Raw genomic sequence first — 26,137 nt, 5'->3', positions numbered from 1 at the left:
ATCCCAATCATTTATATCAAATATCAGCACGGGAGCTATCGCACCACGTCACCACGTAATTGAGCTGTTGACAGCCGTATCAGGTTACCAGCCCGCGAGTCGCCGGGAGGCTCGTATGCGGCAGGCGGCGCATCGACTCTACACAGACTGATCGTCAGTGGCTTCATCATACATGACGACACGGCGCACTGAGGGTGGTAGGGCCGGTCACCGTTCAGAGCCGATGGTGCCAATAATGTCACCGATCGAAACGTCTCAACGGCAGCTTTTGACGCAACACCGCGACTTTTTTATAGCTACTCGATCCTTTTTGGTATGGTGTCCTGCTTGCTAGAGCACGGTCAGCACTGAGTTATATTTAGGATTTATGGTGTGCTGTAGGAATAGCAAAAATAAATAATACGAATCCCGCTAATAACCGAAACATGACTGAAAAAACATCACAACATAAATGACGTAGTCCAACAATGATTGGTCCCCATCTACAATGCACAGACCGAGCTGATTGAGGGTGAAATACAAATGAATGCAAAATAAATACCCGTAAAATAAAAAAATGTCTACGCCCTGAGTAACTGTTGCACCATTGAACAAAACCAATCCACATTCACCCATCTCCCTCCCTGAGGTCTGACCGTGTGAATCCACCCCGCCCCCACCGGCCGTCGCTCCAGGCCGGCGCAGCTCAGACCCGCGGCGAGTGACGGCTGACAACCGAGACCAATCGGCCTCTAATCCGCGTGACGTGCTCGCACACGAGCACACAAACACAGCGGAGAGCGGAGCAGCGAACAAACAGGACCGTCGGCCGACGGCCCGGACCAGACCTGGACCGGACCACCCAGGACCGCGCGGCGCGCCCACAGAGGGACACACGCGGCAGAGGTGCCCTGGAAGCCGCGATATAGAGCAGGCGTCTTGGAACGATTGACAGATATGGCAGGATATCCAAATACAGTGTCTTCTGAGCTATGTTTTGCGAGAGATTTGTCTTTGAGCGGTCCCGAAGAGTTTACTCAGCGTCCGCTGTCACAGCGTTCTCTAACGCTATATTTGCTAGCTGATTGTGGCCCAGTGCTTAGATCTGCAAAACTGTCTTCCCAAACTGACACGATGTAGGCATTGTTGTACAGTCTACACTCTACGCTGTTGAAGAGTCAGCAGAACTCTGATAATAATTCAGAGGCCTCCTGGCTCACATTCATCATCACCTACCCCACAAATTCCGTCGTTTAACATCGCCACAACCAGGACCATTTCCAGATACTTTACATCGTTTTAAACTGCAGCTCCGCAGATAGATTACCCCGGCCAGAGCAGAAATCTCATCGATTACGGGTCGGCAATTTACTTCTCTCCAAGGAGCCCTAACGTCAACATGAGCGTCTGAGTTGTAGTTCGATCTCCACTAGGCCTGCCCACACTGGGAATATATGGTCTGCAATACAGGGTGCGGTCGAGCTCCTCGCTTTTCATACCAACCCTAAATTCGGGCCAACACCGGGCACTGCAATGGTCATTAGTGGATCGCGTGCGTCAGAGGCGGTGTGGCCCAGTGCCCTCCATTGCGCCACTGGCCCCCCAGATGGAGATTGCCACGTAAATTACCCCCGGCAGAGCGTAATGTCACAGAGAGAGGGAGTGGGAGAGAGAGAGAGACGGATAGAAAAGACGTATGATCGACACGGATCGGGGTAGACAGGCAGCCTAATAAGAAGGCATCATGCAAGGACTGTACTTAGCATTTAGTGCTCAGAATGAGTGTGCAACTGCGCAATGAGCCCATCACAACCTGTGCAATTCATTGAGTACACCCAGAGTACACCCAGAGAGGCCTTGGATGTCTCCATCGGTCTCTCCTCCCGACCTCGGACTCTCCCCATCCGAGTTGTTTGTCCGCCTGCTCCGGACGAGTTCAGGGCCGATTTGCTCGCCGCAGTCGCCTCGACCCACCGCCACCATCATGGCTACCCAACCAGCCTTTTTGTGCAACTCTCTGTTTGCTGAGTCCGATCCTGTGACGTCATAAAATCTCCCTGGCCGACTGACCTGTTGAATACACTCAACGATGGCGTGTTGTGTCTCGTAGTCCATCAGTTTGATGTTCTCGACCACCTTCTGTTTGCAGCTGCACTGTACGGCACATCCGAGCACTAGTAGGAGTAGTCGTCGCATCTCATCTGTGGCCGCCTCGGCCTCGGAGCCCAGGCGGACCACGTCTGGCAGGCGACTGACCACCGTCTGACTGAGTACCACCTGGAACAGGCAGACAGACAGAGCCATGGTCAGAAGCAGAGCACAAAACAGACAGGGTCACACAACAGACTATAGAAAGACACGAAGTCACAACAGACCACTGGATGACCAATACCACTACGGGCTGAAATACAACCATGAACACTGGGACGAACATTAGTCGCAGCTACTGCACCTCACCCCTTGATTCTATATTCACTTCATTAATCGCACTAATTGCTATACAATCCTATCTAATATCTGGAGGGACCCAGCGACCCCGCGGTATGTCCACACGCCTGTGTAATATCGGCGGCAGGATATGAGCGGGGCACCGGGGCGGAGGGCTGTGCGGCCAATGAGATATGACAGGGCGTGGAGCTATAAGCCCGAAACTGGAGCCGGCCGAGATAGTCAGCAAGGATCGATACGGGGTGACGGAAAAGGGAGAGAGAAGGCGAGAGGAAGCGAGAGAGAAGGGAGATAAATGAGAAGAGGAGAGGAAAGGGTTTATTATCTCCAAAGTAGACAGGAGGTAGACGAAAATGAAGCCAGTGAGATAAAGGTGCGAACAGAATGCCTAGGTTGAAGACGTGAACTCAGTCAAATATACTTCTAAAGTGCGTCCCCGGTAAAACAGTCTTGCGCAACGGAGTAATAATGGCTGGATTCAAGCTCAACCTCCACAGTTTACACGTCGATGTAGTTACACTGTTTTCCGGACAGCTTTGCACAGCTTTGCAATGCCCGACGTGAAGATTCGCTGGGGTTTGGCGGCAAGTAAGCTGTTTTGCTAGAATGTCTCACAACAAATGCTGGAAGTCATGCAGCTGCTGTAGCTTCCGAACAATGCGGATCGGGTTTCGGACACATCCATTGTTGAGTCTGATTTCTGAGTAAAAGCGGTGAGCAGCTGACGTTTTATCTAGAGCCGCGGGGCTGCCCCGGCCCTCTTACCCCAGGTTCCGCGGAACAGCACAAAACGCGAAAGAAGATTGCATGACTTTGCATCGCCAAGCTAAGGCCTTTGATTTTTTTTTTTAGTCAACCGCGAAATGCCCGCATTCCAGTGCAATCATCGTAAAAAGGCGTCAAGGAACTATATCTAGATAATCGCAAGACAATACCGCTGGCATTTGTTTAAGATGACATTTTTGATACTGTCGAACAGGTTTGTCGACGCTTTGTCACGAACCCAGCGAGGTGCGAACGGAGCCCACGAAAACATCATGGACCTGCCAATCTGGGCTCGCCATACACCATGTTCAGATGCAATCACCCACTGCACTTCCATTGATCGGCGAGGAAAACGACCCCCGACGCCCGATAGCCATCGGACAAACACGCGCGCCCCAAGGTGTCACAATTCGACACCGGTCGAAGCCGTCGTTAGTGCCTATCGGGTCGGAGAACACAGACACCAGGAAACTCGAGCCGCGCCGGCCTGTCCCAAATCCGTGCGTTGGCGGCTGACGGGGTGGGTGGGGTGCGGTATCTAGTCGGAACACCGGTCCACCTGCACCATTCGTGAGGAGGCGGCGCCCGTGCCACCGGAGCGTCCAGCGTTCCGCTCTGTCCGAGCCGTGGAAGCGCTCCAAACATAACACGGCGCGGGGAGCGCGCACACGCGCCCAGCTGCGGTCCGGGTTCGTCGGCCGTCACGCGCTCCGAAGTGAATGATTGCCCGGATCGTCGTCGAGCGACGGGCGCCCAAGAGCCCGGTTCGAGCACACGTAAATGTCTCCCACGGAGCAACGGGATGCGAGTGATGCGCCACACACTGGCTGTTTGCGCCTACGGTGAGCTGAAACCGACAGCGACCCCACAGAGCAGTAACAGTGAAAACAGTTGCAGTGTCATAATATTTCAACAGAACGCGTCGAGCATTTGTCAGCGGAAGAGGAGACCTAGCAGTATACCTAATCACAGACAAATAGCTTGGGGCCGCGTCTGGAACTCTCCGAACTTGGCAGGATTCCCAGGCCCACAGCCTAATCACATAGTGCCATTATCCACGGTGAGCCGGGCCCGACATGCTTATTATGCTCAGTTTAGTTCCAAACACCGTAATCAAAGCAGTTCCACCGGGCTCGGGAAGCGACTAAGTTAGGAAGTGATGCCCTAATCCAGAGGGAACGCCGCTCAGTCGCATTACACATTAAGCGACCCCGAGAGCCAGATAAGTTACCCAACACTCGAGGTAATCTGGTAATGCTAGTCTAGTGCATGGACAAATGAGACACCAAGCGAGCAAAACGCTTAGCTACGCCCATCGCAAAAGTGAATGTCAATCAGTATTGAACGACGAATTTTTGACACAATTGTCCTAACGGAAAAATATAGACTGACCATAAGCATGGCGATAGCGCACCGATAATGCTCCCCTACATCACTGGTCAACGCAATTGTTAACACAGGTCATAGCACGGAGTCGTCACCTCCCCACGCTATATAGTACACCAATACGAACACCTGCCACACATCGAGGTCACCGAAGTCGACAGGACGTGACCCAAAGACGGAACGGGACGGGCGGAACGGGACGGGCGGAACGGGACAGACACGGACGGAGCCGACGCGCTCCCACGGAGACGTCCGCCGCACACGTGCGTCGGTCCGGCGCCGAAAACGAACCAGAACTCCGTTATCCTCACGCGTGTGAGCCTCCCTCGACTGTGGGATTTTACTCTTGGAGTGAGATACCTGAAAGGCATGATACGGCTGGCGGACAATACATGTGAGCGAATACTGAAACAAAGGCTGAGACTAATACGCACCGAAAAACAATTCTTCCTCATTGCTCCCTAGTATCCTGGCCTATGGCCAGCTCTGTCCGTACTTCTAACCCTTCGCCCCCAGGACAATCATCCCCTTGTGTTCCCGGCGCAGTCCTTCCGGCCCCCTGGTCAGCCCGCTACCGGCTCCGTCTCAGGGTCGAGTGGCTCTAAGACAAACAGAACCGGGGCGACGAGTGTGTGCCCGACACCGGACCGGCGCGTAAAGACGGTCACCGCAGTTCCCACGGGCACCCCGACAGCTTCCGACGCGGCCTCGAAAACAGGGGGCCGTGTCGGCCGGCCGAGGTTCCGGTGTTGATTGGACAAATATGGGGGGAGGGAGACATTAAGGAGGCGGCGCACGAAACAGTTCATCACAGGTTGTGATAACTGCTTCAACGACGACTTTGCACCTTTGGTTTTAAAAAGAAGTTTAGGCTGTTTATTTACACTTGTTGGCAGACGAAAGAGACAAAAAAGCACAACACGCATGTTGCGCAACCCAGGACAGCAGTTTAGCTGTGTGTTGTTTCTAAGCGTATATCCGCTCACGCTGCCGCCCGATCTGACCCAAAGGTCGCAGGTCGCATTCCCACGCCGCGGGCACCTCCCACGACTGGTCGCCTACAATCCCTTCAGATTTCGCCCGCACCTCGGTGCACCTCGGGCCACGAGGCGAGGTTCACCGCTCACATCCCCTCCTCCACTGGCGATTGCGGCCCGCCATTGTTGTGGCCAACAGGGCATTGTTTTGCCCGCGTTACGTCATGAGGAAACCGCCAGGTAATCGGCCACGCTGGGGCACACACACCGTCCAAGCGGGCTCCACTGAGCGGTCCTGGGTTGACCAATATCTCAATGCATCAGCTGGTTCCTGCCCATTCCGTTTTCTTGAGCTGACCATGTTGTTTGACAAAGCGTGTGCGTACGAATAAAAACGGCGATCCGACTTACGAACCGGTGCCATTATTCAGCTTTGCACCAGACTCAGATCATATGCGTCATTCGGAGTGCTCTGGAAGACAGAGTGCCAAGTCACATTTCTTCAGAAGACTAGCAATAGTTCTGACAATAACCGACTCATGGGCAGTGGCCAATGGGTCATTCGTCCACAACCGCGAGATCAATTTCAATTGAAACTCAGCTCTCTCATCACTCCTGACTAAGTGGCCAGCCCTTGGAACCCTTTGGGACCCTCTGTAGTCTGTAGTCTGTGACACGCTGACATGCCAAAACAGATGCACCACACCGGTCAGTCTTGGCATCGAGTCACCGATACCATCTGCATCGCCACGTCAACCACAGCCGCCACCATCCAACACAGACTCCCCATACTCCATATTGCACTCCAATCCCACGATCCCCAATGTTTTCCCGTGATGAGCTCACGGCGTGGTGTGCCGGCTGACCGAGTTCTCCACTGCGTGCCCGGCTGGGATCACGGACCCCGGGGGGCGGGACGGTCGCTCATGCACGGCTCGGACGCTCGGATCGTCCCAGGGCGACTCTTTGTGCACGGAGCTGGTGCTGGGTGGTCCAAACGCGGGTCAGATAGAATGGCCGAGGTGGGCGTCACAGCGCTGGGATATGATGGTTTGGTCTTCTCTTCATATCAGACTACAGCATCACGGTAATTGCATTGATGGGATCCTGACCGTGAGAGCAATATGAAGCTGTGACTATGGATGCTTCGTCGATATCCACTATCTAGCTATTGAGCTCCTCGACATATTGCATATCATTAGTAACAATGATCGAGATTAGCTCCCCTGCCAGGACAATCACGCAAGAAGAATCGGTCCTATCCCAATCGCGTGAGCGATTGCTGCTGTTGCCATTGCAAACGAACGCCAATTGATTCAGGAGCTCCGTGCCATCAAACTCAGTGAGGGTCAATCGAACGTAGTGCGCTATTTCGGCGAACATCAGGTCCACTCGATGGGCAGGACAGGGTTCTCTGTTGGTTGTAAACAGCTTCCAAAGATCGAACGCTGACACTGTCCGGTCAGTCCACCTTGTCAATACACACCACCTGTTTACTAAACTTCAAACGTTCGACCCGACTTCAAATCAATAGCCTCCCTGTAGTATTGTCATCGATCATCAAACACATTGACTGGAAGCAGACACGCGATTCGGTGCCGTACCGGTGGGGAATCCGCCGTGCGCGGCACTATCCCTACCTCAACTGACTTGTTTTCGCCGCGCGCTGGCACACCGGTGTAAACGGGCGGCCTCCAGCGCCAATGGGGTGTCAATGGCTCTCCGACGGCTCGTCAGTTTTCACAACACACCAGCCCGTATTCCAACACACCATTCGTCAAGGCCGCGAGGCCGAGAGCGTGCAGCAATGTTGCAGAAAAATGCAGGGCCCGAGTAAATAGGTCGGACCGCAATTGTGCCGCGTTCAGACACCGCACGCTCTGAAAGCGTTTTCACGGTTGTGTAGGAGCCACCAAAGAGTGGAGCCACAATCAGCGCGGACTGCATGTAGCGGACGGCGAGGGTCGAGGACTGCCATAGCGGGACAACAGGCGGGCGGGCTGGGTGGTGGCGCGGCGGAGGGCGCCGCCGCAGGGGTACGCACTCGACCGGTAAAACTCCTGCCCGGCTGACAGCCAATGAAAGGGCTATGATTCACCGCCGGAATACGTTCGTAACACCATGAAAAGACTGCGGTGGGGACAGCCGGACAGCGGTGCACCCTCCCCTTCCCGGGCAGTGAAAAGGCTCCAGCAGGCCACCGACAGCAGGGCGGCAGATCGGCGCCGGCCCAGAGGAAGTGGTTTTTCAAAAAGTGGACAGTAGGAGGGGGATTGGAAGCGTGACCGATGACTCAGCCCCTCACTCGCTCCCCCGTTGGAGTTAATAACTCGGCGGGAAGTCAAGGCCGCCCAACTGCCTCCCCAGCAGGTAATGACTACCCTCCACGACGAGCACCGCCCCCTGTCAGTTTAGGTGATGGGCTGCAAGTGCACATTTCACGGTATATATTGAGAGAAAAACGGGGACATTGACAACTTGAGGGACAGTTTAGTAATTTCAGTGATGAAACTGTTCGGGCAGCTTGACAAAGGAATATGAAATTGGTCAGATCAAAGTCCAACAAATCAAAAACACCTTCCTGCCTATTATGTGAACTGTTGAGGCAATTCCCACTTCTCAGTCCACAACTATTTAAGTCGATCGTTACTACCCCAGAAGGATAAAGAAACGTGAACGGCACATATTCAATGCCACTGATTTATGTTGAAAGCTAGAAAACATCTCATTATTTAGAGTTAATAAAGAGATAATTCATTACCCAACGGATAACGAACCTTCTTGAGAGTCCCCGACGGTCACGACTGTTTTCCAAGTAAGCGATTCTGATTGGAACCATAAAGCTAAGCCTTATACAGTCCGCCTTTCCTCACGCAGTTCGCAAATAATCCATTTGGCAGAGTCAATATCAACTTGATCACCATCAGTAGCAATCATCCCGCTTTAATGATGCCCTCAATCACAGAGGCTATACAGCAATCAGGGAGCCGAGTCCACTGTACGCTGACAAATGCCCACCTTCACCTCTGGGGAGGTGATTTTCTCAGACAGACCGACCGCGGCCAGCAAACGGACGCTTTTTCCCAGCCGGCCACGGGTCAAACAAATCACCGAGCGGTCACGAACCATCACGGCATACAGCCCACACTGGACGGCCTGCAGCCTACACTGGCGGCCCGCGGTCTAAGCGCGGTGGTCGGGTCCACGGAGTCATCCACCGTGGACTCCTATACCAATGGCCTGTCCGCCCTGACATGCTCCAGCCCCCGTCCCTAGGTAACAGACGTTCACGTCGCAGACAGGCGTCCATTTCGGTCCGGAAGCCGCGGTGGTTAACGCGGATCAGCCCTTCCGACGTGGGGCCGAGTGACGACTGCGGGAGACGAGACAGACTTTGTTTCAACCCCCGCCGACAGTCCTTGAAGGCGGGTCCTGACGGACCCCACCGCCTTAGACATGACTCACGTCACTATCCCCTTCTTTCGGAGTTGCGCGGCACCGTATTGTTGGACGCACTTCAGCTTTGTTACTCCAGCCCAACCAAAGGAGTTAAGCACCTGTTCCCAAGGTCAACAGATTGCTGCACCCTACAATGTGCGTCCCTCCGACCAGTAGCCGCAGGCCATCGCCGGGCTGGGCCATCTACCCGGCTGGATAAGTCCAAATCCACCCGGTCGGCACCCACGCCACGCAGAGTGTCCGTTACACCCGTCACGGAGTGTCCGTCACACCCGACATGGAGTGCCCGTCACAGCCACGTCACACGGACGGGCACCCGTCACGGCGATGGGGCGCCCGTGGGTATCATTAGCCGGACTCGGCGCCGGCGCTTCCCACGCCTCCGGCGGACAGGTGCGGGTCCGCGCCGGTCCGGGAGCGCCACGGACGACTCCGGAGGGTCTGTCCGGTCCCTCCCCGCCGCCGACTCGCCGGCTGCGGAGGAGTGGCTGGTCCGTCTATAATCGTCCAACCGATCTGGGACCCGATTTTGTCCCTCCCGTATCAACCACTGCGCACCAGCGCAAGCCCCCAACAGGGTGCACCGATCGCATCTCTTGACTCAGCCTGCCCGGTCTCACGCCGTAACCGAGCTCCCCTCGGCGCCTCAGATCCGCGGACCAGTGGGCCCGGGCCGGGAGCCGATCACAATCCGTCACATCTTCAGGTCTCGTTGAACGGGCACCCAGATCGGCCCCTCAGATCTCCGGGCCCCGCTGAACCGGCCGCAGATCTCGGTCGTGTCTGACGTCATCGGTGGCCAAACATGGTGCACGGGTAGCCGCGGATGATCCGCTGACGGCTGGCCGACTGGCCCCCTGACCGGCCGATTGTAGTCGGCACCGTTCAGTGATCCATGCAGACATGGTAGCGAACCACCGGGGCACAACGCCACAAAAGCCCGATCGATGGTATTAATGGATGAATGTATGGGTCTAAAGCAGGCCACAAAGCGATAATAAATGGAGCTTGCTGCACTGCACTCCTAAGTGCGGTACGATTAATAATCCAAAGAGTGATGTTATTCGATAAATTTTATTAGCAAAGCCAAGTTCCACGACCTTCCACCATCTCACACAAAGCAGCTTCATTATCGAGACAAAAATGGCGCATATCCATCAAAAATACCGAGAAATCAGAACACGGCTTGAATATCCACTCTGAAGCTCGTCAGCTCCTCCGGAGTTGCGCGTGCGGCGAGCTCGCGTGAGTCGTCGGTGGCCACCGTCGTAGACCACTTCATCTTGACGACCAGCCGAGCCCGCCGTCGCCGCAGAGACCATTAGCGCTATTGTTACGGGACACGCGAGACTGATGTATGTGCGGCCTTTCGAGGTCCCGCGGGAATCGGGGAACTATGGCCGGTGCTCGACACCAGAACGGCCAGGAAAGTTGGGTGGGTGCGCTCCGAGGAGGCTTCAAGCTGTCTGGGGGAAGAAATATTGGCAAAAGTTTCGGAACGGTGACAAATTGTGGGTGTCGACATCGACGTGGCGCAGAACTTGTGAGAGAGGAGCGCGTTCGGTCTTTTTGGAATATGTTGCACATTGCGAGCGCGAAAGGATCAACGCCTACGCGCTGCGCGAGGGACAGCCGTCATACCTTGCGATTATGCAGTAAAACAGTTGACAGCATACCGAGATGAGACTACGTCACCTCCAGGACAGACCACAGACTGCTGACTCACGGAGCTGGCCAGTACGTCACTTCTTGTGGCGCGTTCCCTGTCAACACTTAACCGATGCTTCTGAGAACGACACAGCAGTCGAAACCTGTCGGATCGTATGTCGATCACTGCTCCTATCCTCCTATCCATTCCATAGTCTCCCAAGTCGACGACATGGTATAGATGACCGTCGCGACGTCCGATCCCCCCCCCCCCCCCGACCGCGCGGCCCGACCGGTCGACCAACGGTCCGCCCTGGAGTGGTCACGGTCGGCTTTGTTTGGGCCGCTCGGCAGCTGGTTAAAACAGCAGCCAACTGTGCCGCCAGACAGGAGCGCCGTGACATGGCAAGCTGACACAGAGCGAACGGATGCAGCAGCGGCAGAGAGTAACGGAAATCTGCGGCAACATGGAGCCCATCGGCGGGCATTGTCAGCACAATGCATCAACAGAGGCTTGCTTGCTTTTGCACATGGATCATCTCAGTAAGCGTCTGCAACAATTTCGTGTCGTGAAAGCAAAGCAACTTGCTTGGGAACTTCAATGAATGAATGTTGGTAAGAGCGGTGTTTTTATGCTAACCAGCCGAGTTTTATCGGCGAAGGTGATCGCTGAATAACTGGCATGTAAATAGGTACGGGGACCCGCAGTTGCTACCGTACACGAACCCCAAGTCTAACCGTCTGTCCTGTCCAGTAACAGCCGATAACATTGATATCGACTGCCGGTCCCTGTACAAGAGCAGCTGAGGTTTCCTGTGAGTACCCTCTGACAGCTTATCGTTGTTCCCTGTGAGGATGCTGGGACAATTTACTCAGGGTCGCTGTACAGTAGCAACTGCGGGTCCCTGTACCCAGGTCAACCACCCAATCTTTGCCCTACGTAAAACGTCTTACCCCTTCCCCAACCACCTATCACCCGTGTCACCCCCGTATGTCTGCAGCCCCGCCTCTGAACGAACCACCCTAAGCCACCCAACTCCACCAGCTCGACTCGCCTGGACGTGTCGGCCGCGTGGCAGGGCGACCCGCTCGGCGACGCATGCAGGTCGCGTGCCACGCTCCAAGCGACCAGCAATAATGGAAATCGCAACGGGCGCGCTCCATCCTAGGCGACTCCCTGTTATGCGGAAATGAGGAAATCAGGATGGCAACATGAAGGATATTGAACGGATATTCGGATTTAGTATATGAATTTGAGTGCATGCAACGTTTCCTGAGATTAACAGCAGCATCTAACGAAAACAAGGCACTGATGAAGTGTCCGTAGTCATATAAAGCACCTCATGCATCCTTCGTTAAGACATTCCCGTCGGAACGCAGTTATGCCTGTGAGGCAGGTTTGATTAACGAGAGCCTCACCGCAGCATTCCTCCGAGGCAGGAGGCATCCCAGAGCGGAACGGCATTCTAACCGTCTGTCAATGGGTAAAGGGGCCGGCATTCTGTCCTTCCACTTACGCAGCTTCGCCTGCCTGCTTCGGGGTCTATGGGAAAAGTGTTTTATCCTTACCACTGGGTCCTGCCCCTTTCACTGCGTATAGATCGCCGATCGGGCAAGGTTGCCCGGCAAAGCACTCTGATGGGAACTTGGCGTGACTGCAAAGATCACGCGCAGTCGGGGACTATGAGTGATAAACGACTATAAATGATTACGGAGCGAGCGAAGCGAGCGTAGTCTTTCCTCAGATTAACGGAAATTTCTGAGTATGAGCGGCCGGCCGGCCGGCCGTGGTCACGCTTTTGCGAGGCTTATATCTCAGCAACCACTTGACCGATTTACACGCGGTAATTTTTGTAGGGTAGCTTCATTCCTTCTACCAAGTATTGGACTATTCCTGATGCATGTGGGTGACCCCTTATGCACGTGCCACGTGCAAAACGAAGAGGTGTCCGTTTTGTAATTGTTGCAATATCTCGGTAACTACTTGGCCGATTGCGCTGAAAGTTGGCATGTAGGTAGGCACCCACTAGGCACTGCATATCCATGTACTAGAGTTGGGGCGCTGCTGCACGTGCGCACGTGCAGGGGTCGTTTTCAGATCTCGAGAACGGCTCGACCAATTACGCTCAAATTTGGTACACAGTTAGGGACCGGTTAGTAGGGTGCCGTGCACAAGTCAGTTGGGACCCATTTTGCACGTGCGCACGTGCAGGGTGCCGCTTCCAGATCTCGAGAACGGCTGGGCCGATTGTGCCCAAATTTGGCACATCGCTAGAGACCGGTTAGTAGGATGCCATGCACAAGTCAGTTGGAGGTACCCCCTCGCAATTTCGCACGTGCAAGGCTCACCCTCTCGCTCGCTCCGTTAGTCGCCCCAAAAGGCGTTATACTGGTTATGTTGTGAGCAATGATGCGTGATTGGCAAGGTCGTAAGAGTGTAACCAGGGCCTCGTTAGTTAAGAAAAAAAGCATAAGTGCGGTGGCAAATAGCCAAAATCGTCTGGATATCATCGTTATTAGGCATGCGGGGTCAATACGTATTGACCCTGCATTGCAGCAGTCAGTACACTGGCTGCACCATACTAGCTTCCGACTAGGTTTGTTCCTGTTCTAGTGACCCGTCTTATCATCTCACCTAGCTCTGCCTTTCGACAAGTCAAACTCTTCTGCGACCATGGGTCATATGTGGACATCTGCCATGCAGCGCCTTCCCACAGTTCCTTCCCTCGCCGCCGCACCCGTCGCTCCCATCCTCTGCATCCGGTACGTGTTCCCGTGCGAGCCAGGCGGGCACGGACTCTCACTGGGGACCGATCCATACTGGGGCAGACACGCCGCAGAACTGACAGCACCCGTAATGTTAGGCGAACAGAGTGGGCTGGGAGCTAACAGAAGCCGGGATGGGAGTGCACCGAGGGCGGGATGGGAGCGCACAGAGACCCAGCGGGGAGAGGATCATCGCCAGCGGCCCAGAGACGCGGCTCAGCACCGCACACGTGCACCATCGCGCGCGTGCACAGCAGGGGTCTCGGTAGGAATGAGGGTGTGCGTAAGGTTACACGGTAAATCGGACTGGTTTCTACACTGGATAGACAGGCGAGAGCAGCTCAATCGGGTTCAATTACCTATCTAAGCGGTTTTGGGATAAGACATGCTGAACTGGCCATAAAAGCTACAGATAGATGCACTAGCCTCAAAAGATACCGCCGCAACAACACTGAGACTGAGTACAACAAAGGATACTATAGATGCCCTCATATTTGATCAAGGTCATAGTCTTTCTTCTCTAGTTGCCTTAAATTGAAAAAATCACTTTATTCTAGCCGGAGACTACGATACGTGTTGCGATAATGCAATGGGTTATCGCATACCAATCATGTCAGTTATCACATACCAATCACGACCGACAAGACGAGCCTGCTCTGGTTGAAGGTCGCACTAGGCTGACCTTGGAAAACTCCCGAGTGATACCTGGCAAGATGAACTCACGAGCAGAGATCTATCAACGAAGAGCTAGATGAGATTAGCGGAACGAATATGTAGTGTACACTGTACACTCGGAGTTGGCGTGATCTCAGAAAAATTAATATCTGGTTCCGGCTTGAGTGCAGGCATTAGCTCTCATCTCAGACTCTGTCTAATGTGATGTCCGAAGATACGGCTGTGAATTTGTGACACTCAATGCCAGTACAATCTGACTATTCTATTAGCAAAATACCACCGGGAATGATATGATCACTCAATCCTGCGTGCATGACAGGATCACTCAATCTCGTGTGCATGACACGATCACTTCAGACGCTCCAAGCAGTCGGGATAGGGCGAATGAGTAAAAAGCCGCCTGCATTTCTGAGGCGAACAGCATTACTACTGAGCAATGCTGCACTTCCACGATGATCAGCATGAAGTTTTAGCCTCCTAAACCCTCACATAATATTGTAACGGAGCAGCATTCGCTGCACTAGTTCCCACAGCTGAACAGTATCTAGCTTCCTACGGCTCAGAGCTGGCAGAGCGAGCACAATGTGAAAGCTGTTGCCTAGGCCTGAAGCGCTGATACAGTTGCTTCGCATCGTGGTGACTTTCTCCGTGCCATGCATTCGGCGGAACTGCTTTTGCATTTTCCCATATTGATGAAGAAACTTACTGGGTGGGTAGCATAAAGGAAATCCAGACATGCTGAACGCATAGGGATTGCATGGGATAAGGCCTTAATCTAGTTCCGGTATCCGTCAATTTTCCTGGGAACCCTTACATCAGGCGACGGCCTAAGCCCTAGGCCATATCGTCGAAGGTAGTGTGGCAAGAAACCTCAAGTTATTGAATTATTCCAGGTGCCTCAAATGCAGTATAGCGTAAGAAATAAGACGAACAAAATGAGGTCGTCAGGTACAGGTAAACTCGGGCAATTGTTGGGCGGGCCACCACAGAGGCAAGGCACCGGCTGCCATCTGATCCAAGCAGGAACCACCCCAAAAACAGCACGGTTATCCACGATAGCAATATGACACAACAGAACAATATCTTTTTGAAGGATTACCAAACATTCGATTGAAAATAAATCACCACTGCAAACGTTCAGAGTCTTATGATGCTACTGGCAGACACCATGTCTCAAACCCTCTCTTTGTTTCAGTGCCGGGGCCATTTTTTGCTGCTACTCACTACATGACTTCTTAATAATATCGTGCTGAGCAGATTGAAGCCCCCATATTGGCGCGTAGCCCAAGGGGACGTGAAACAAATGAGCAGCGTCGTAAAAACGGCCGGTGTCCTGTCAGTTGGCGTCCAGACGGGGTTCCAATCGAGTCTCCATCCCATCAGGATTTCAGGGCGAGCAGCCCGGGGTCGAGGGCAACATTCCGCAGAGGACCGTGAGGCATTGAGCGGCACGGTAGAACTGACCGAGGCAGCAGAGGGAATGGCGTAAGTTCCCAGTGAAAAACTGGCGTTCCTCCGCACCCTACGGAGAGACATCAATAAAACAGTCGAACAATGTCGATCATGGCATTCAGAGAATGGTAGTTGAAGGTAACCAAGAGTCTGGGTGCACAATTTATCGAGAGCTGTCTGTAGCCAGCCGACATCAATCGGAATACGTTCGATCGGGCAGCGATCGAGCCCACACAAGTACCGCCCACGTGTTCCGGTTAGTGAAATATTAATAGCCGCAGGCAGCAGTATTGAACGCTGACCTGAGGGTTGCGAAATAATCAGAATGTGATTACCTATGCAGACCCTGATCAGAAAACATCTACCTACTCCTTAAGCACCGGATGACAGCGACAGACATTCCATCCACGGAAGCTAGCTCTTTCACAAACAATGACGACATTCTCCATACGAAGACATTTGCATTGTTGCCCAATACTTCACAGGTTTGCATAAAAAATGTACCTGAGACTGTGACGTTTCCTATCGACCTCAGCTAACAGTCCAGTCGCTCAGAACTCCCCCAGACCGAGCCCCTCCACCTCGGCCTGCAGCACCTGTCGGGGGTTCTGCAGACCTTCACAGCGGCACAGGAAGAGGGCTATTTGCCACGGTACGGTGCGGCCGGCCGGCCGGCGGGGGCGGCACGCACAGGGGACAGGCTGGGCTGGGCTGAGGTCAGCGGCCACAGCGCCAGCAGCGGTGAGTCAGACCAGCACAGCGCCGCCGACGCCGTCCGCCGGCCGCCGCCGTCCGCCGTCCGGTCCGTTAGCCGTGCAGAATGTAGTCCGGATCAGTGTGGCTGGTAGGAGGGGTTATATCAAACGGAATGCTTGAGAAAGCAATTTAAAATGCGCTTGCAACTTGGGACTTTCCAGGTTTCGACCCTAATTGGGCCATTCGCTCAGCGAAAGGATTCGTCATATTGCGCGACATTGACAAATGGTTTCGATGAATAGCTAAATAAAATAGAAGTACTTTATAACTAAAGGATGTAACGACGCAAAAAAAAACTAATGAATCTGATACCACACCCGAGTTGTGGACGGAACACTGGTAGTGCGACGCCGTCCTCAGCATGTCACTGCGGAGCAGCGCGATACGCGAGTTTCGCTGCGCCTGACGCTAGTTGATGATGCTGCGCCGCAATGCTCCCAGCTCGGTCCGCGAACCGGGGACTGCAACGGCGACCAGCGCAGTACCACCAGGCTGCGAACCGCGCCGGCGCGAGACATCAGCAATAACGAATTTAGAGCGAAGAATGCAGGTCTTTTGTTATGCAGGTATGGCAGAATGTAGCAGCGCACCACTTCTCGTCCGCATACCAGCACCCTGTTGTTTGAACTAATGCAATTTCAACAGCGAACGTCTGGTGTAGTTTCCGGTTTCTGCAAGACCTTCGCGCCCAACAAACCAAATCCCAAAGTAGTCGTTTGAAGCTTTGTAAGGAGCATTTTGCACCCATTGAAAAATTGTTAGGAAGCAAATTCCACAAACGACAAACCAACAATTGACTGACGATGCAACATTGTAACGCACAGTAGCAAATCAGCTTTACTTAAATTTGGTATGCCAACGAATAAATCAACACCAGCCAGGGTCAGCTGCTACTTCAAGAGACCCTCTTTCAGCATTGGTGAATAAACAGCAAACAATCAGTCATATTCCCTCCGGTGTGCCCTCCATTTCCGTCTCCCTATGTCCGACGCTGGGGACAGAGGCGGCAGCAGCGATCTACTTCCGCTGCCGGCCGCGCGACTAGCGGTCTGGGACGGCTCCGACGCGCCGCCACGCCGGATAACATGACTTTCCGTCGTCTCGGCACCTCGGGGAGGCCGATGAGAGGTGAGGGAGGAACTCACGAGGCAGCTCAGAGGCGGGCCAGGAATCCAGAGACAGCTCAGAGTCGGGCTGTGGCTCACAGAGCTCTGATCTGACTCTGACTCTGATCTGACAGATCTGACTCTGAGGAAGGTTGAATATCACAGCGCCGGCTCACAGTGGGCCAGGCGCTTCAAAAAAGCGGAATTAAATCAATGAGCACAGCTGCGGTGCCAAAAATGATACGTTACAGGGTAAAATATCATGCTAAAGCCGAATCCGATATCCGTTTTCAAATTTGATTGGTTACGCTAGGTCACTGACCTATGACGTCATTATTTAATTTCTGCGCTGCACATATGCCTGGGACAGGCGGGCACTATGCCGCATTGGCCGCGCGTTTGCAGTCTTTTCGTGGTTTCAAGCGTTCAAACATGTGATATGATGTTGGTCCCATGCATTAGGGTGGGTGTAAAGGTCACCTGAAGGTCAGGTCAGGTCATTGACCTTCGATGACCTCGGTTCACTTTTTCGAGTTTTACATGTTTCTGGGCTAGTTTTTGGAGCTGAATTCGAATTTAGGAACCATTTGAACATTTACGAAGTAGTTTTGGTGCCTTTGTAACATGTTACGAAGCTGTCAGAGGCGGGTTGACACCTACTACGAATACCCGGCAGGACCCATACTGGTTGACCTGACCTGAGCTGACCCGACCTGGCCTAAATGCATGAAGACATCATCTGTGATCAAAACTAACATGATATTCGTCATCAGCATCCCGAAAAACCCCTTAGCAGCCACACTATACGACGTTCTAACAGGTCCCGACTTTCGGCCATTGACCTGACCTCAGAGGTCACCATTTGACCTATGACCTTAAAACCGGGTACCGTTGGCTTCGTCTCGTGACGACCTACACGATGGTTTTTTTTCCGCGAGGCTCTAGCTCAATTAGGGGCCAAACGCGAGGAGGGTCGCATCCCCTGTGCCGTCGAGGGATGCAAAACGGCCTATGCCGGCGAGGGTTAAACCCTTATTTGTCCATTTCGCGCAAAAATGCGCAAAATATTTGCATTGGGCAGCAAGCTATACACCTTGAGGAAAGTCAGGCAGCAAATATCTTCGTGTTGTTCGGTGACGTTTTCTTTATATCCTTATATAAATTCATTGCGTCGTTGCACTACCACGGTTCCGAACAGGCACTGTAAACCCCACCGCTACTAGTAAGCATGAAATAGTTCCCGGGAACTTGAGTACGAGAAACATGCGCAGAAACACCGGCTGTTTTTTTAAAGGTAGTGTGCCAGCTTTCTTGGACCGTATGGAGTTAATGGCCCAGATAAGGAGAACCGGATTTTTAGAACTTATCCATACCTTCAAAACTCATGGAAACGTCTTAAATTCTTCAAATTTTGAGTACCCCAGTGCGAAATTCGCCCCGACGGGTTGTCGGTCGTACCCCAACCACATTTCACACCACTATGAACAATAAATGCACACACTGAAATCGCTATTACCGATATGCTCATCCAATCAAGTTTCGATAAACCCGTTCATCATCATCTCCTGCGGTTTCGAACACGCCTGTTAGGTGGCTTCTGATGCTCGTCGAGGTCGGAATTTCCAAATACGCGTGGTGCGTCGGGCCGCGCGCTCTGACTTCGGCCAAGAAAAATGCGTCAGCTGATCATTGTCATTTCTGCCACTTGCGTGTGGTGAAATGGGGTCATAACTTATAAGACGGCTTTTTCATATCAATTATTTTACATAAAATCATATTTCAAACCATACCTAAATAATATTCGACAGCCAAATAAAAGAAACAATACCAATACGGGCTTACAGTTTAAGGCTCGACATTGTGTTGTCTACGATTAGACAGCTGATAACTCATTCCCGTACGTCGTATGGTCGTAACACTATAATGACCTTTGCTTATTGTCACAAGTGCGCCGCATTCGCGATTGTTGCCCGACGCCTGTTTGCAGGTGAGCCCACTACAGTTGTTATACATATCTAAAAACCGAAAAACTTTTAGGCGAAAAAGGCACTATTCCAGGCCCATTTTTGATTTTTTTTGCGATATTAGGTAAAAACAGAAGCTTCTTATCCTAGGAAAAATAAAATGGGAAATCTTTCAAAGGTGGCACACTACCTTTAAAGCTATTTTGTACGGAATAACTTTAATGATTTTACGCTGAGAGCTTTTGAATCGGGGGAACGGAATATGGTACACAGCAGTCATTTCCATCTCCAGTCGGTAAGTCCTACTTTGCGACGTTATAGCATTATCTGCCTTGACATTGGGGAAAGGAAACTTGCTTATTCGGAAACTTTGGACATTTTTACAATACTCTATCCCATAATTACAGGAATTTCACCGAAGTTGATTTTCGACTTAATTCCGCTTTTTTGATGCGCCTGGCCCACTGTGCGGCTGAGAGAGGATCTCACAGGGTAAAGACTCGACTTTGGTAGTCATTCGTCTGTCCCCCTCCCTGAGACCGCCTCTGCCAGCGCCACTGACCGATGATGCCCCGTCTCTCGTTCAGCGCTGAGTGAGCTGGGCTGGGGCTGGGGCTGGGGCTGGGGCTGGGGCTGGGGCTGGGTCCAGGCGCCGCGCCGCTCTGGAATGTGCTGACGAAGGTCTGACCGCCGGGCCGGACCGCCGGGCAGACGCGGCGTCGGCTATTGTTTCCGGTAAACGATCCCCGGTTCCTGATCAGACGCTGCGTCATCGACGGCATGTGTTTTTCAGACTCACAACTTGTGAAAAGAGAGAAATGCATAAAATATTTTTGAAATAGACATTTTACTGGCAAGCATAATTGAAGGAAAAAATGCTCCATTTTGATTCGTTCACAATAACATTCATTTTTTTATTTGACTGAAAAGCTTCTCGAGAGCAACATCCCCTAGAAATATCGGGAAGGGGCTTTGGGCGAGACTGATAATTTAATTCAACTAAACAGGGGAAAATGTGCAGATGAAGCCCAAAAAGTCCCGCGACAATGTGCTACAGTGCAAATTTCAGCTGTGGTGGGCCGGACTGCCGGGCGGGGGCGGGGGCGGCAGACGGACGGGACGGAGCTGGCCCGACAGCCAGGCGGGCGGCGCGCCGAGGCCCGTCGGATCGATGTTTTCTCGGCGCCGGGGGATCGCTGGACGTCTGTGGCAGCCGCCTCTGACTCAGACCGGCCAACAACAATCACCGGAAACTGGGCCCGAGCCGCAAACAACACATCCGCTGGCCTGTGGTCGATCACCCTACACCATACGATTCGTCAGTGATATGTGTTAAATGATTGAAGTTGCGATCTCCGAAGGGTGTCGCGAAACTCCTGGGGGTTACGGAACCCTCATCGAAGCTGTTATGCTTTGTCATGTTCCTCATGGTGGCTCATGTTCCGTATCGTCTCTCGTTTTCCGGTTGACATTGACAATGAAATATGTTGTTTTCGCTCATATGACGACAATTGAGGTAAATTACGACACATAACTCATTAAACGCGGTCCAAGTGTCCCTCCAAGAAACCGCAAATGAAGCCAATCGTCGGCGCTTCACGGTTAATTGAGGTATCTAGTCAGCTGTATGAGCAAAACAAAAACAGCCTAACAATGACGGCATTCGGTTGAAATAGCGTCTTTGTGTAAGAACAGTTACTGCGTAGGTATATTTTACATAGGATTCAGCAGCAACGCTCAGTGCTCACCCTAAATGAAATAATTACACTCAAGATAAAATTAAGTCACGGTGTCGACTTATGGTCAAAGTCACCTATGATACAGTGAATACCTGTGTTTCAGTACAGACGCTTCAGTGCAGGGCCCATATCTTTGTCGACGGGCTGGAATGCAATAGCTGGTTTCGAGACAGGGTAAGACATGGGCGCAGCGGTCGACCACGTTCTAACGGGTTGGGAAGTGGCGAGGAACCGGCAGGGGCGCGCCTGGAGCAGCTGACAGGCAGGTCGATGAGAAAGACAAAAAAAAAGTCAGAAGCGAGTGCAACCAACATGTGCTGCATATTATCGCACTTTTCATAATGACTTGGCTCTGACAAACGTCTATTCGCAACAGCCGGATATGCACCGTTAGCAGCGGCGGGCAGTCACCTCCCCTGCGGCCTCCCTGGGATCGCCTCTGCTCCAGGTGGGTTCGGTTGTCCACTATGGACGCCCAATCAGGCGGCGCTATCAGTGAGGTAAACAATCCGGCCGCGTGCCCGCGAGACGAGACGCCCGCAGGCGACACGGGCCGCCCGCCGCCGGCCGTTGTCATGGCAACCGTATGGCATAACCACACACACTGAGCGGTAATCGGGCAGGACGGGTCGCGGCAATAGGATGAGAAAAGCTCCGAGAGCCCCACCGACTGAGCGGATCCGTGATAATGAAAACGAGTGAAGTTGTAATGATACTCCGGAAATAGCGGAAACCACAGAAACCTCGGCAAAACCACCAACCACCGGCAGCATCGATCAAAATACCTAATTGAAGATGCTGAAACATCCTGTAAGTGACGAAAGATACCGAAGTAAATCTCTTATTTATCCCATCCCCCATCCACACAGATCAACAAAGTCAGAAAATGTATGACCCGGCTGTAGGCATAAAACCAGCGGCTGGTAGGCCGGTCAGACGGCCGATGTGACCCACACACTAGGCTCAACACTTTGCAGCCGACCCCGGGTCCTTCTGCCGACCCTCGAGCGTTGTTCACACCAGTCGCGGCCACCAGCTGGCCTCTCCCACGCCACGGCGCCCGCTCAGCCGCCCCTGAGCCAGGTGTTGGACGCTCGTGCACCCTCGACAAAAACACCCGGCGCCCGCCCCGGGCGGCGCGGACGGGAGGGGCAGCCAGCCGGGCCGTCCAACGCCCTCACCCAGCCGCGTTCGCCCAGTGCGCGTGTCACTGACGGTGTCAACACGTGTCAACACGTGTCACCGCGTGTATCGCGCGCATAGCCAGTGTGGGGCATTCCACGTCAAATCAAACACCGAAATCCGTCATCCCCTTCGATTTTTCTGAAAATTTGTAGGCAGACTGGGCATGGTTCAAAACTGAGTTACGTGTAATATTTTCGAAATTTGATAACGTATCGCCGAGATATAGGTCATCAAATATAGCCAAAAATGCCGCACATCATTTTTTAAATGCTTATAACTCTGGTTCCTTTTCTGGTATCAAAATGATATTAACAGGGTCTTGTAGGCAATTGATAAGGCTTTGATTTTTAATTATAAAATTAAATTTAAGTGACCTTGAATTGCATTTGACCTTGAATTAAAACAGAAAAATTTAAATAGCAAAAAACACGCCACCTCCGATTTGAGTAATTTTTACATATTATGTCCGTCACAATGTTCCTAACCATCTGTGAAAAAATTGGAGTGGGCCATTCATAACTTTCGCGGCAAACGCCGTTTTCATGCATCAACATCACGCAACCGCGCGTGACCTTGAAAGACAGAGTCAAGACATGCTTGCTTGTGTACACTTTCTGAAATGAATGATTGCTGATTAGTGATATCCCAAACTCTGCGAGAATGGAAATGCATAGTCATCGTAGTCAAGCATTCACGTTCCATTGTAAAAGTGTCTCAGGCAAACGGTATTTTGCGGTGAATTTTGAGCCGTGTGGAAATGCATCATGAAATAAATTCAACGAAAACATTATCACGCAACGATATCTTCACGTCTTTTGACCTTCACTATACGAAAGAACATAATTTTTGAGTATGTATGGGGAATTTCTAGTTAATCCGATTATAAATATGGCAGTTAGAGTCCTGCTAAGAGTAACATGTCGCCGGCTGAGGCGGGATCGGCCGACGCGGGAAACGCAGCAGTCACAGTTTTGTGTTTACACGTTCATATTTCAATTGTTTACCAACCTATTTTCAGAATTCTTTCACCATAAGATTGCCTGTACATTTCTTAGTCTTCTCACAAAATTTGACGCGAATCGAACGTAATCGGCGGTAAGGAGCGCGATGTAAAGACGGAACCGTTCCGTTCCGTCCCGGCACAGTCTACAATTCAGGCGGCGCGTAGCGGTCGGCGCCGGCTGCCGAGTCGCCGCGTCGCCGCGGCGACAGAATGTTCACTTTACACCGCTATTACTAGAACCGTTGTGAACCGATTTTCTTATTGCTTGCACGATGAGATGTGCAATTCAATTCTGGACAGGTAGCCATAAGTAATTTCGCATCAATATTATGAGATATTGGCGAAAAACAGAGGGGTGGGGCGAAATTCACTCTTCCCCCTCCACTGCGCGTGCTAACATACGTTTGCATATGTGCCATTTTCTTCAAAAGTTATGAATGGCCCACTCTAATTTTTTCACAGGTTGTTAAGAATATGGTAGGCAATAAAATATATGAAAATGAGCCAAATTGAAGGTGGCGTGTTTTTTGCTATTTCAATTTTTGTGCTTAAGAACAGAGTTAAGCAAATTTCAAGGTCATATATTTAAGTCGATGCAATTCTAAACAAATGCTTAAGAAATTACCTAAACAGTAAGGTTTATTTCATTCAAATCAAACAAGTACAACCAAAGTTATGGTCGTTCAAAAATATAAAGATGCAACATTTTGTAAAAATTTGATGCCCTATATTTAGAAGACCTGTGGTCAGAATGTGCAAAAAACATCAATGTAATGTCCGGGGCGACACAGGAACTCGCTCACAAATTTATAATGAAATCGCTGATGGTAAGGTGCAAAACAGCCGATTTTTGTTCGATTTGACGTGGAATGCCCCGTGTATACTGTATAGGCAGCCCAGGTGACCGGCCACGTAGCACAGACATGTCAAACAGCAAGGCTTGGCTCGAACGCCTGTCCAAAGCTTGTCGAACACGGTGGATAAAAGGCCCGGTGATAAAGTGGGGTGTAATGAAAGCATCTCGATCGAGCCATTCAGAGAGAGGTGACGGAGGGTGGGAGAGAGCAGGGAGGAGGAGGGGCAGAGGGGCGGAGGAGTCCGGAGGGGTGATGGGTGCGGCGGAGCGTGACCGTGCCCGGTCTCGTTGACCTTAGTTTCGTCGGATACGACGCCGCCACGTCGCCGGCGATGACACCGACGCGACAGAACGGCGCCGGCGGAGCACACAGGGAACTGGGTAGAGGGAAAGAGGAGAGTAAGAGCAACAGTGTGGGTGGATGACTACGTAGAATAGAACAAAACGAAGCAATGTGGACAGGGAAAGGAACCAAAGAAAAGGGAAAAGATGATGAGATGGTGGAGTAGATGGATAAATAATTCGGCAAGAGATACCTAAAAAGAGTGCTTGAATCAAAACGAAGTGACGCCAGTCGAAGCGTCAACGGATATGGTTTTCATCGTTACACACACCAACAAACCTTCATCCTAAAAGACAAAATAATGTAAACCTCACAACCACAGACCAAGTCCCTCCACGTCGCCGGCGAGGATGCGTCAGTCGCTCCACGGGGCGTGTCCCGGCTCCGCGGCACCCACCGAGCCGGGGGATGCTCATAAAGCACGACATCCATCACGGTGAGCGGACACGCCCGTGGGACCGCGACAGGCCGAGTCGCCGACACTGGTGACGGTGGTGACGGCGGTGGTGATGAGGGTGATGTGCGATGGTGGCGGTGTTGATGGTGATGACAGTGACGGTGATGGTGACAACACTGACGGCCATGATACTGATGTGTGAAGGTTGGTGACTACTGACTGTGACGGACGACGGTGGTGATGGTGATGTGCGACGGTGATGTGTGATAGCGGCGATGCGGCACAGCTGACGTGGCCGGCACCGTTCCCTTGAGAGCGGACATCTGAAGACCTGTTATCGCAGCAATATCAGTGCGCAACGTGCTGCTGACTAGCAATGTGAATTATGAGCGGCAATAAGAAATTCCATACTGTCCCCAGAGACAATACGAGTTCCCAATGGCGACATGAGTTCCCAGACCCCACCAACTTCAACGCTATATACCGTCCACACGTCATGTCCCTGACACCACACATCATAAGTCACGTCACACGTCACACGTCACACGCGCCTCGACTGACGACTGATCGACCCCAAGCGTCCCTTGATGACGCCAAACGAGGCTCGGAGGATGACGGACGACGAGCCGACGACGGCAGTCGGCCGTGTTAGAGAACCACCCACGCATGGATAAATGCAGCCATCGGTCATCATTACCATATTGATGCATGTTCAGAGCTGTATCGCCAGGAGAATATTAGACAATTGATCAAGTGGCAATTCTAAAAGGATGAATGTTTGACTTCTTTAATGGAATGCAATATTGTTAAAGTCCTACGAAATCGGTAGAGCCCCTAACCAGCTCCACGGCCAGCAAGGATCTTTACGGAGTTCACCCCCTCCTACCCCAGAGACCGGTAGCCGGCACGTCCTCATGTCCCAGAGACCAGCAGCCGGTGCGGCATCTCTTATCGCTGCGGTAAGCGAGTCGCGTCATCTTCACGTGCGCCCAAAGAGCGCCCGGTGCGCGGCGATGGACAGACGCGACCGACAAACACGTCACAGGAGAGCGTCTCGAGTCTCACGCCGACTGATTTACGGTGTACGAACGGGGGCAGGAGCGGGACGCAGTGACGAGGCAGGATACCGGCGCCGCAGTGCGGGGCGAGCACGACAGGACGGCAGGGGCCGGCACGGGTCAGCTCACCGCGCCGTCCGTGACGGGACAAAGGCTTCCACGGCCGAGCTGGTGTG

General features: G+C 52.4%; 1 protein-coding gene across 1 annotated transcript in view; it reads right to left on the bottom strand.

The window, feature by feature from the left end:
- The window catches only part of LOC122383751 (girdin-like), a 116,453-nt gene that overhangs the window by 29,235 nt on the left and 61,081 nt on the right, over nt 1-26,137 (bottom strand). The window contains exon 4 of the mRNA XM_043370494.1: nt 2,050-2,256. Within this exon, the coding sequence (XP_043226429.1) occupies nt 2,050-2,256 (207 nt within the window). The remainder of the gene's footprint in view (nt 1-2,049; nt 2,257-26,137) is intronic.

This window comes from Amphibalanus amphitrite, unplaced genomic scaffold (genome assembly GCF_019059575.1).
Source record: "Amphibalanus amphitrite isolate SeventyFive unplaced genomic scaffold, NRLGWU_Aamphi_draft 000172F_arrow, whole genome shotgun sequence".
Lineage (NCBI taxonomy): Eukaryota > Metazoa > Arthropoda > Thecostraca > Balanomorpha > Balanidae > Amphibalanus > Amphibalanus amphitrite.
This window is presented reverse-complemented; position numbering and strand designations above follow the sequence as displayed.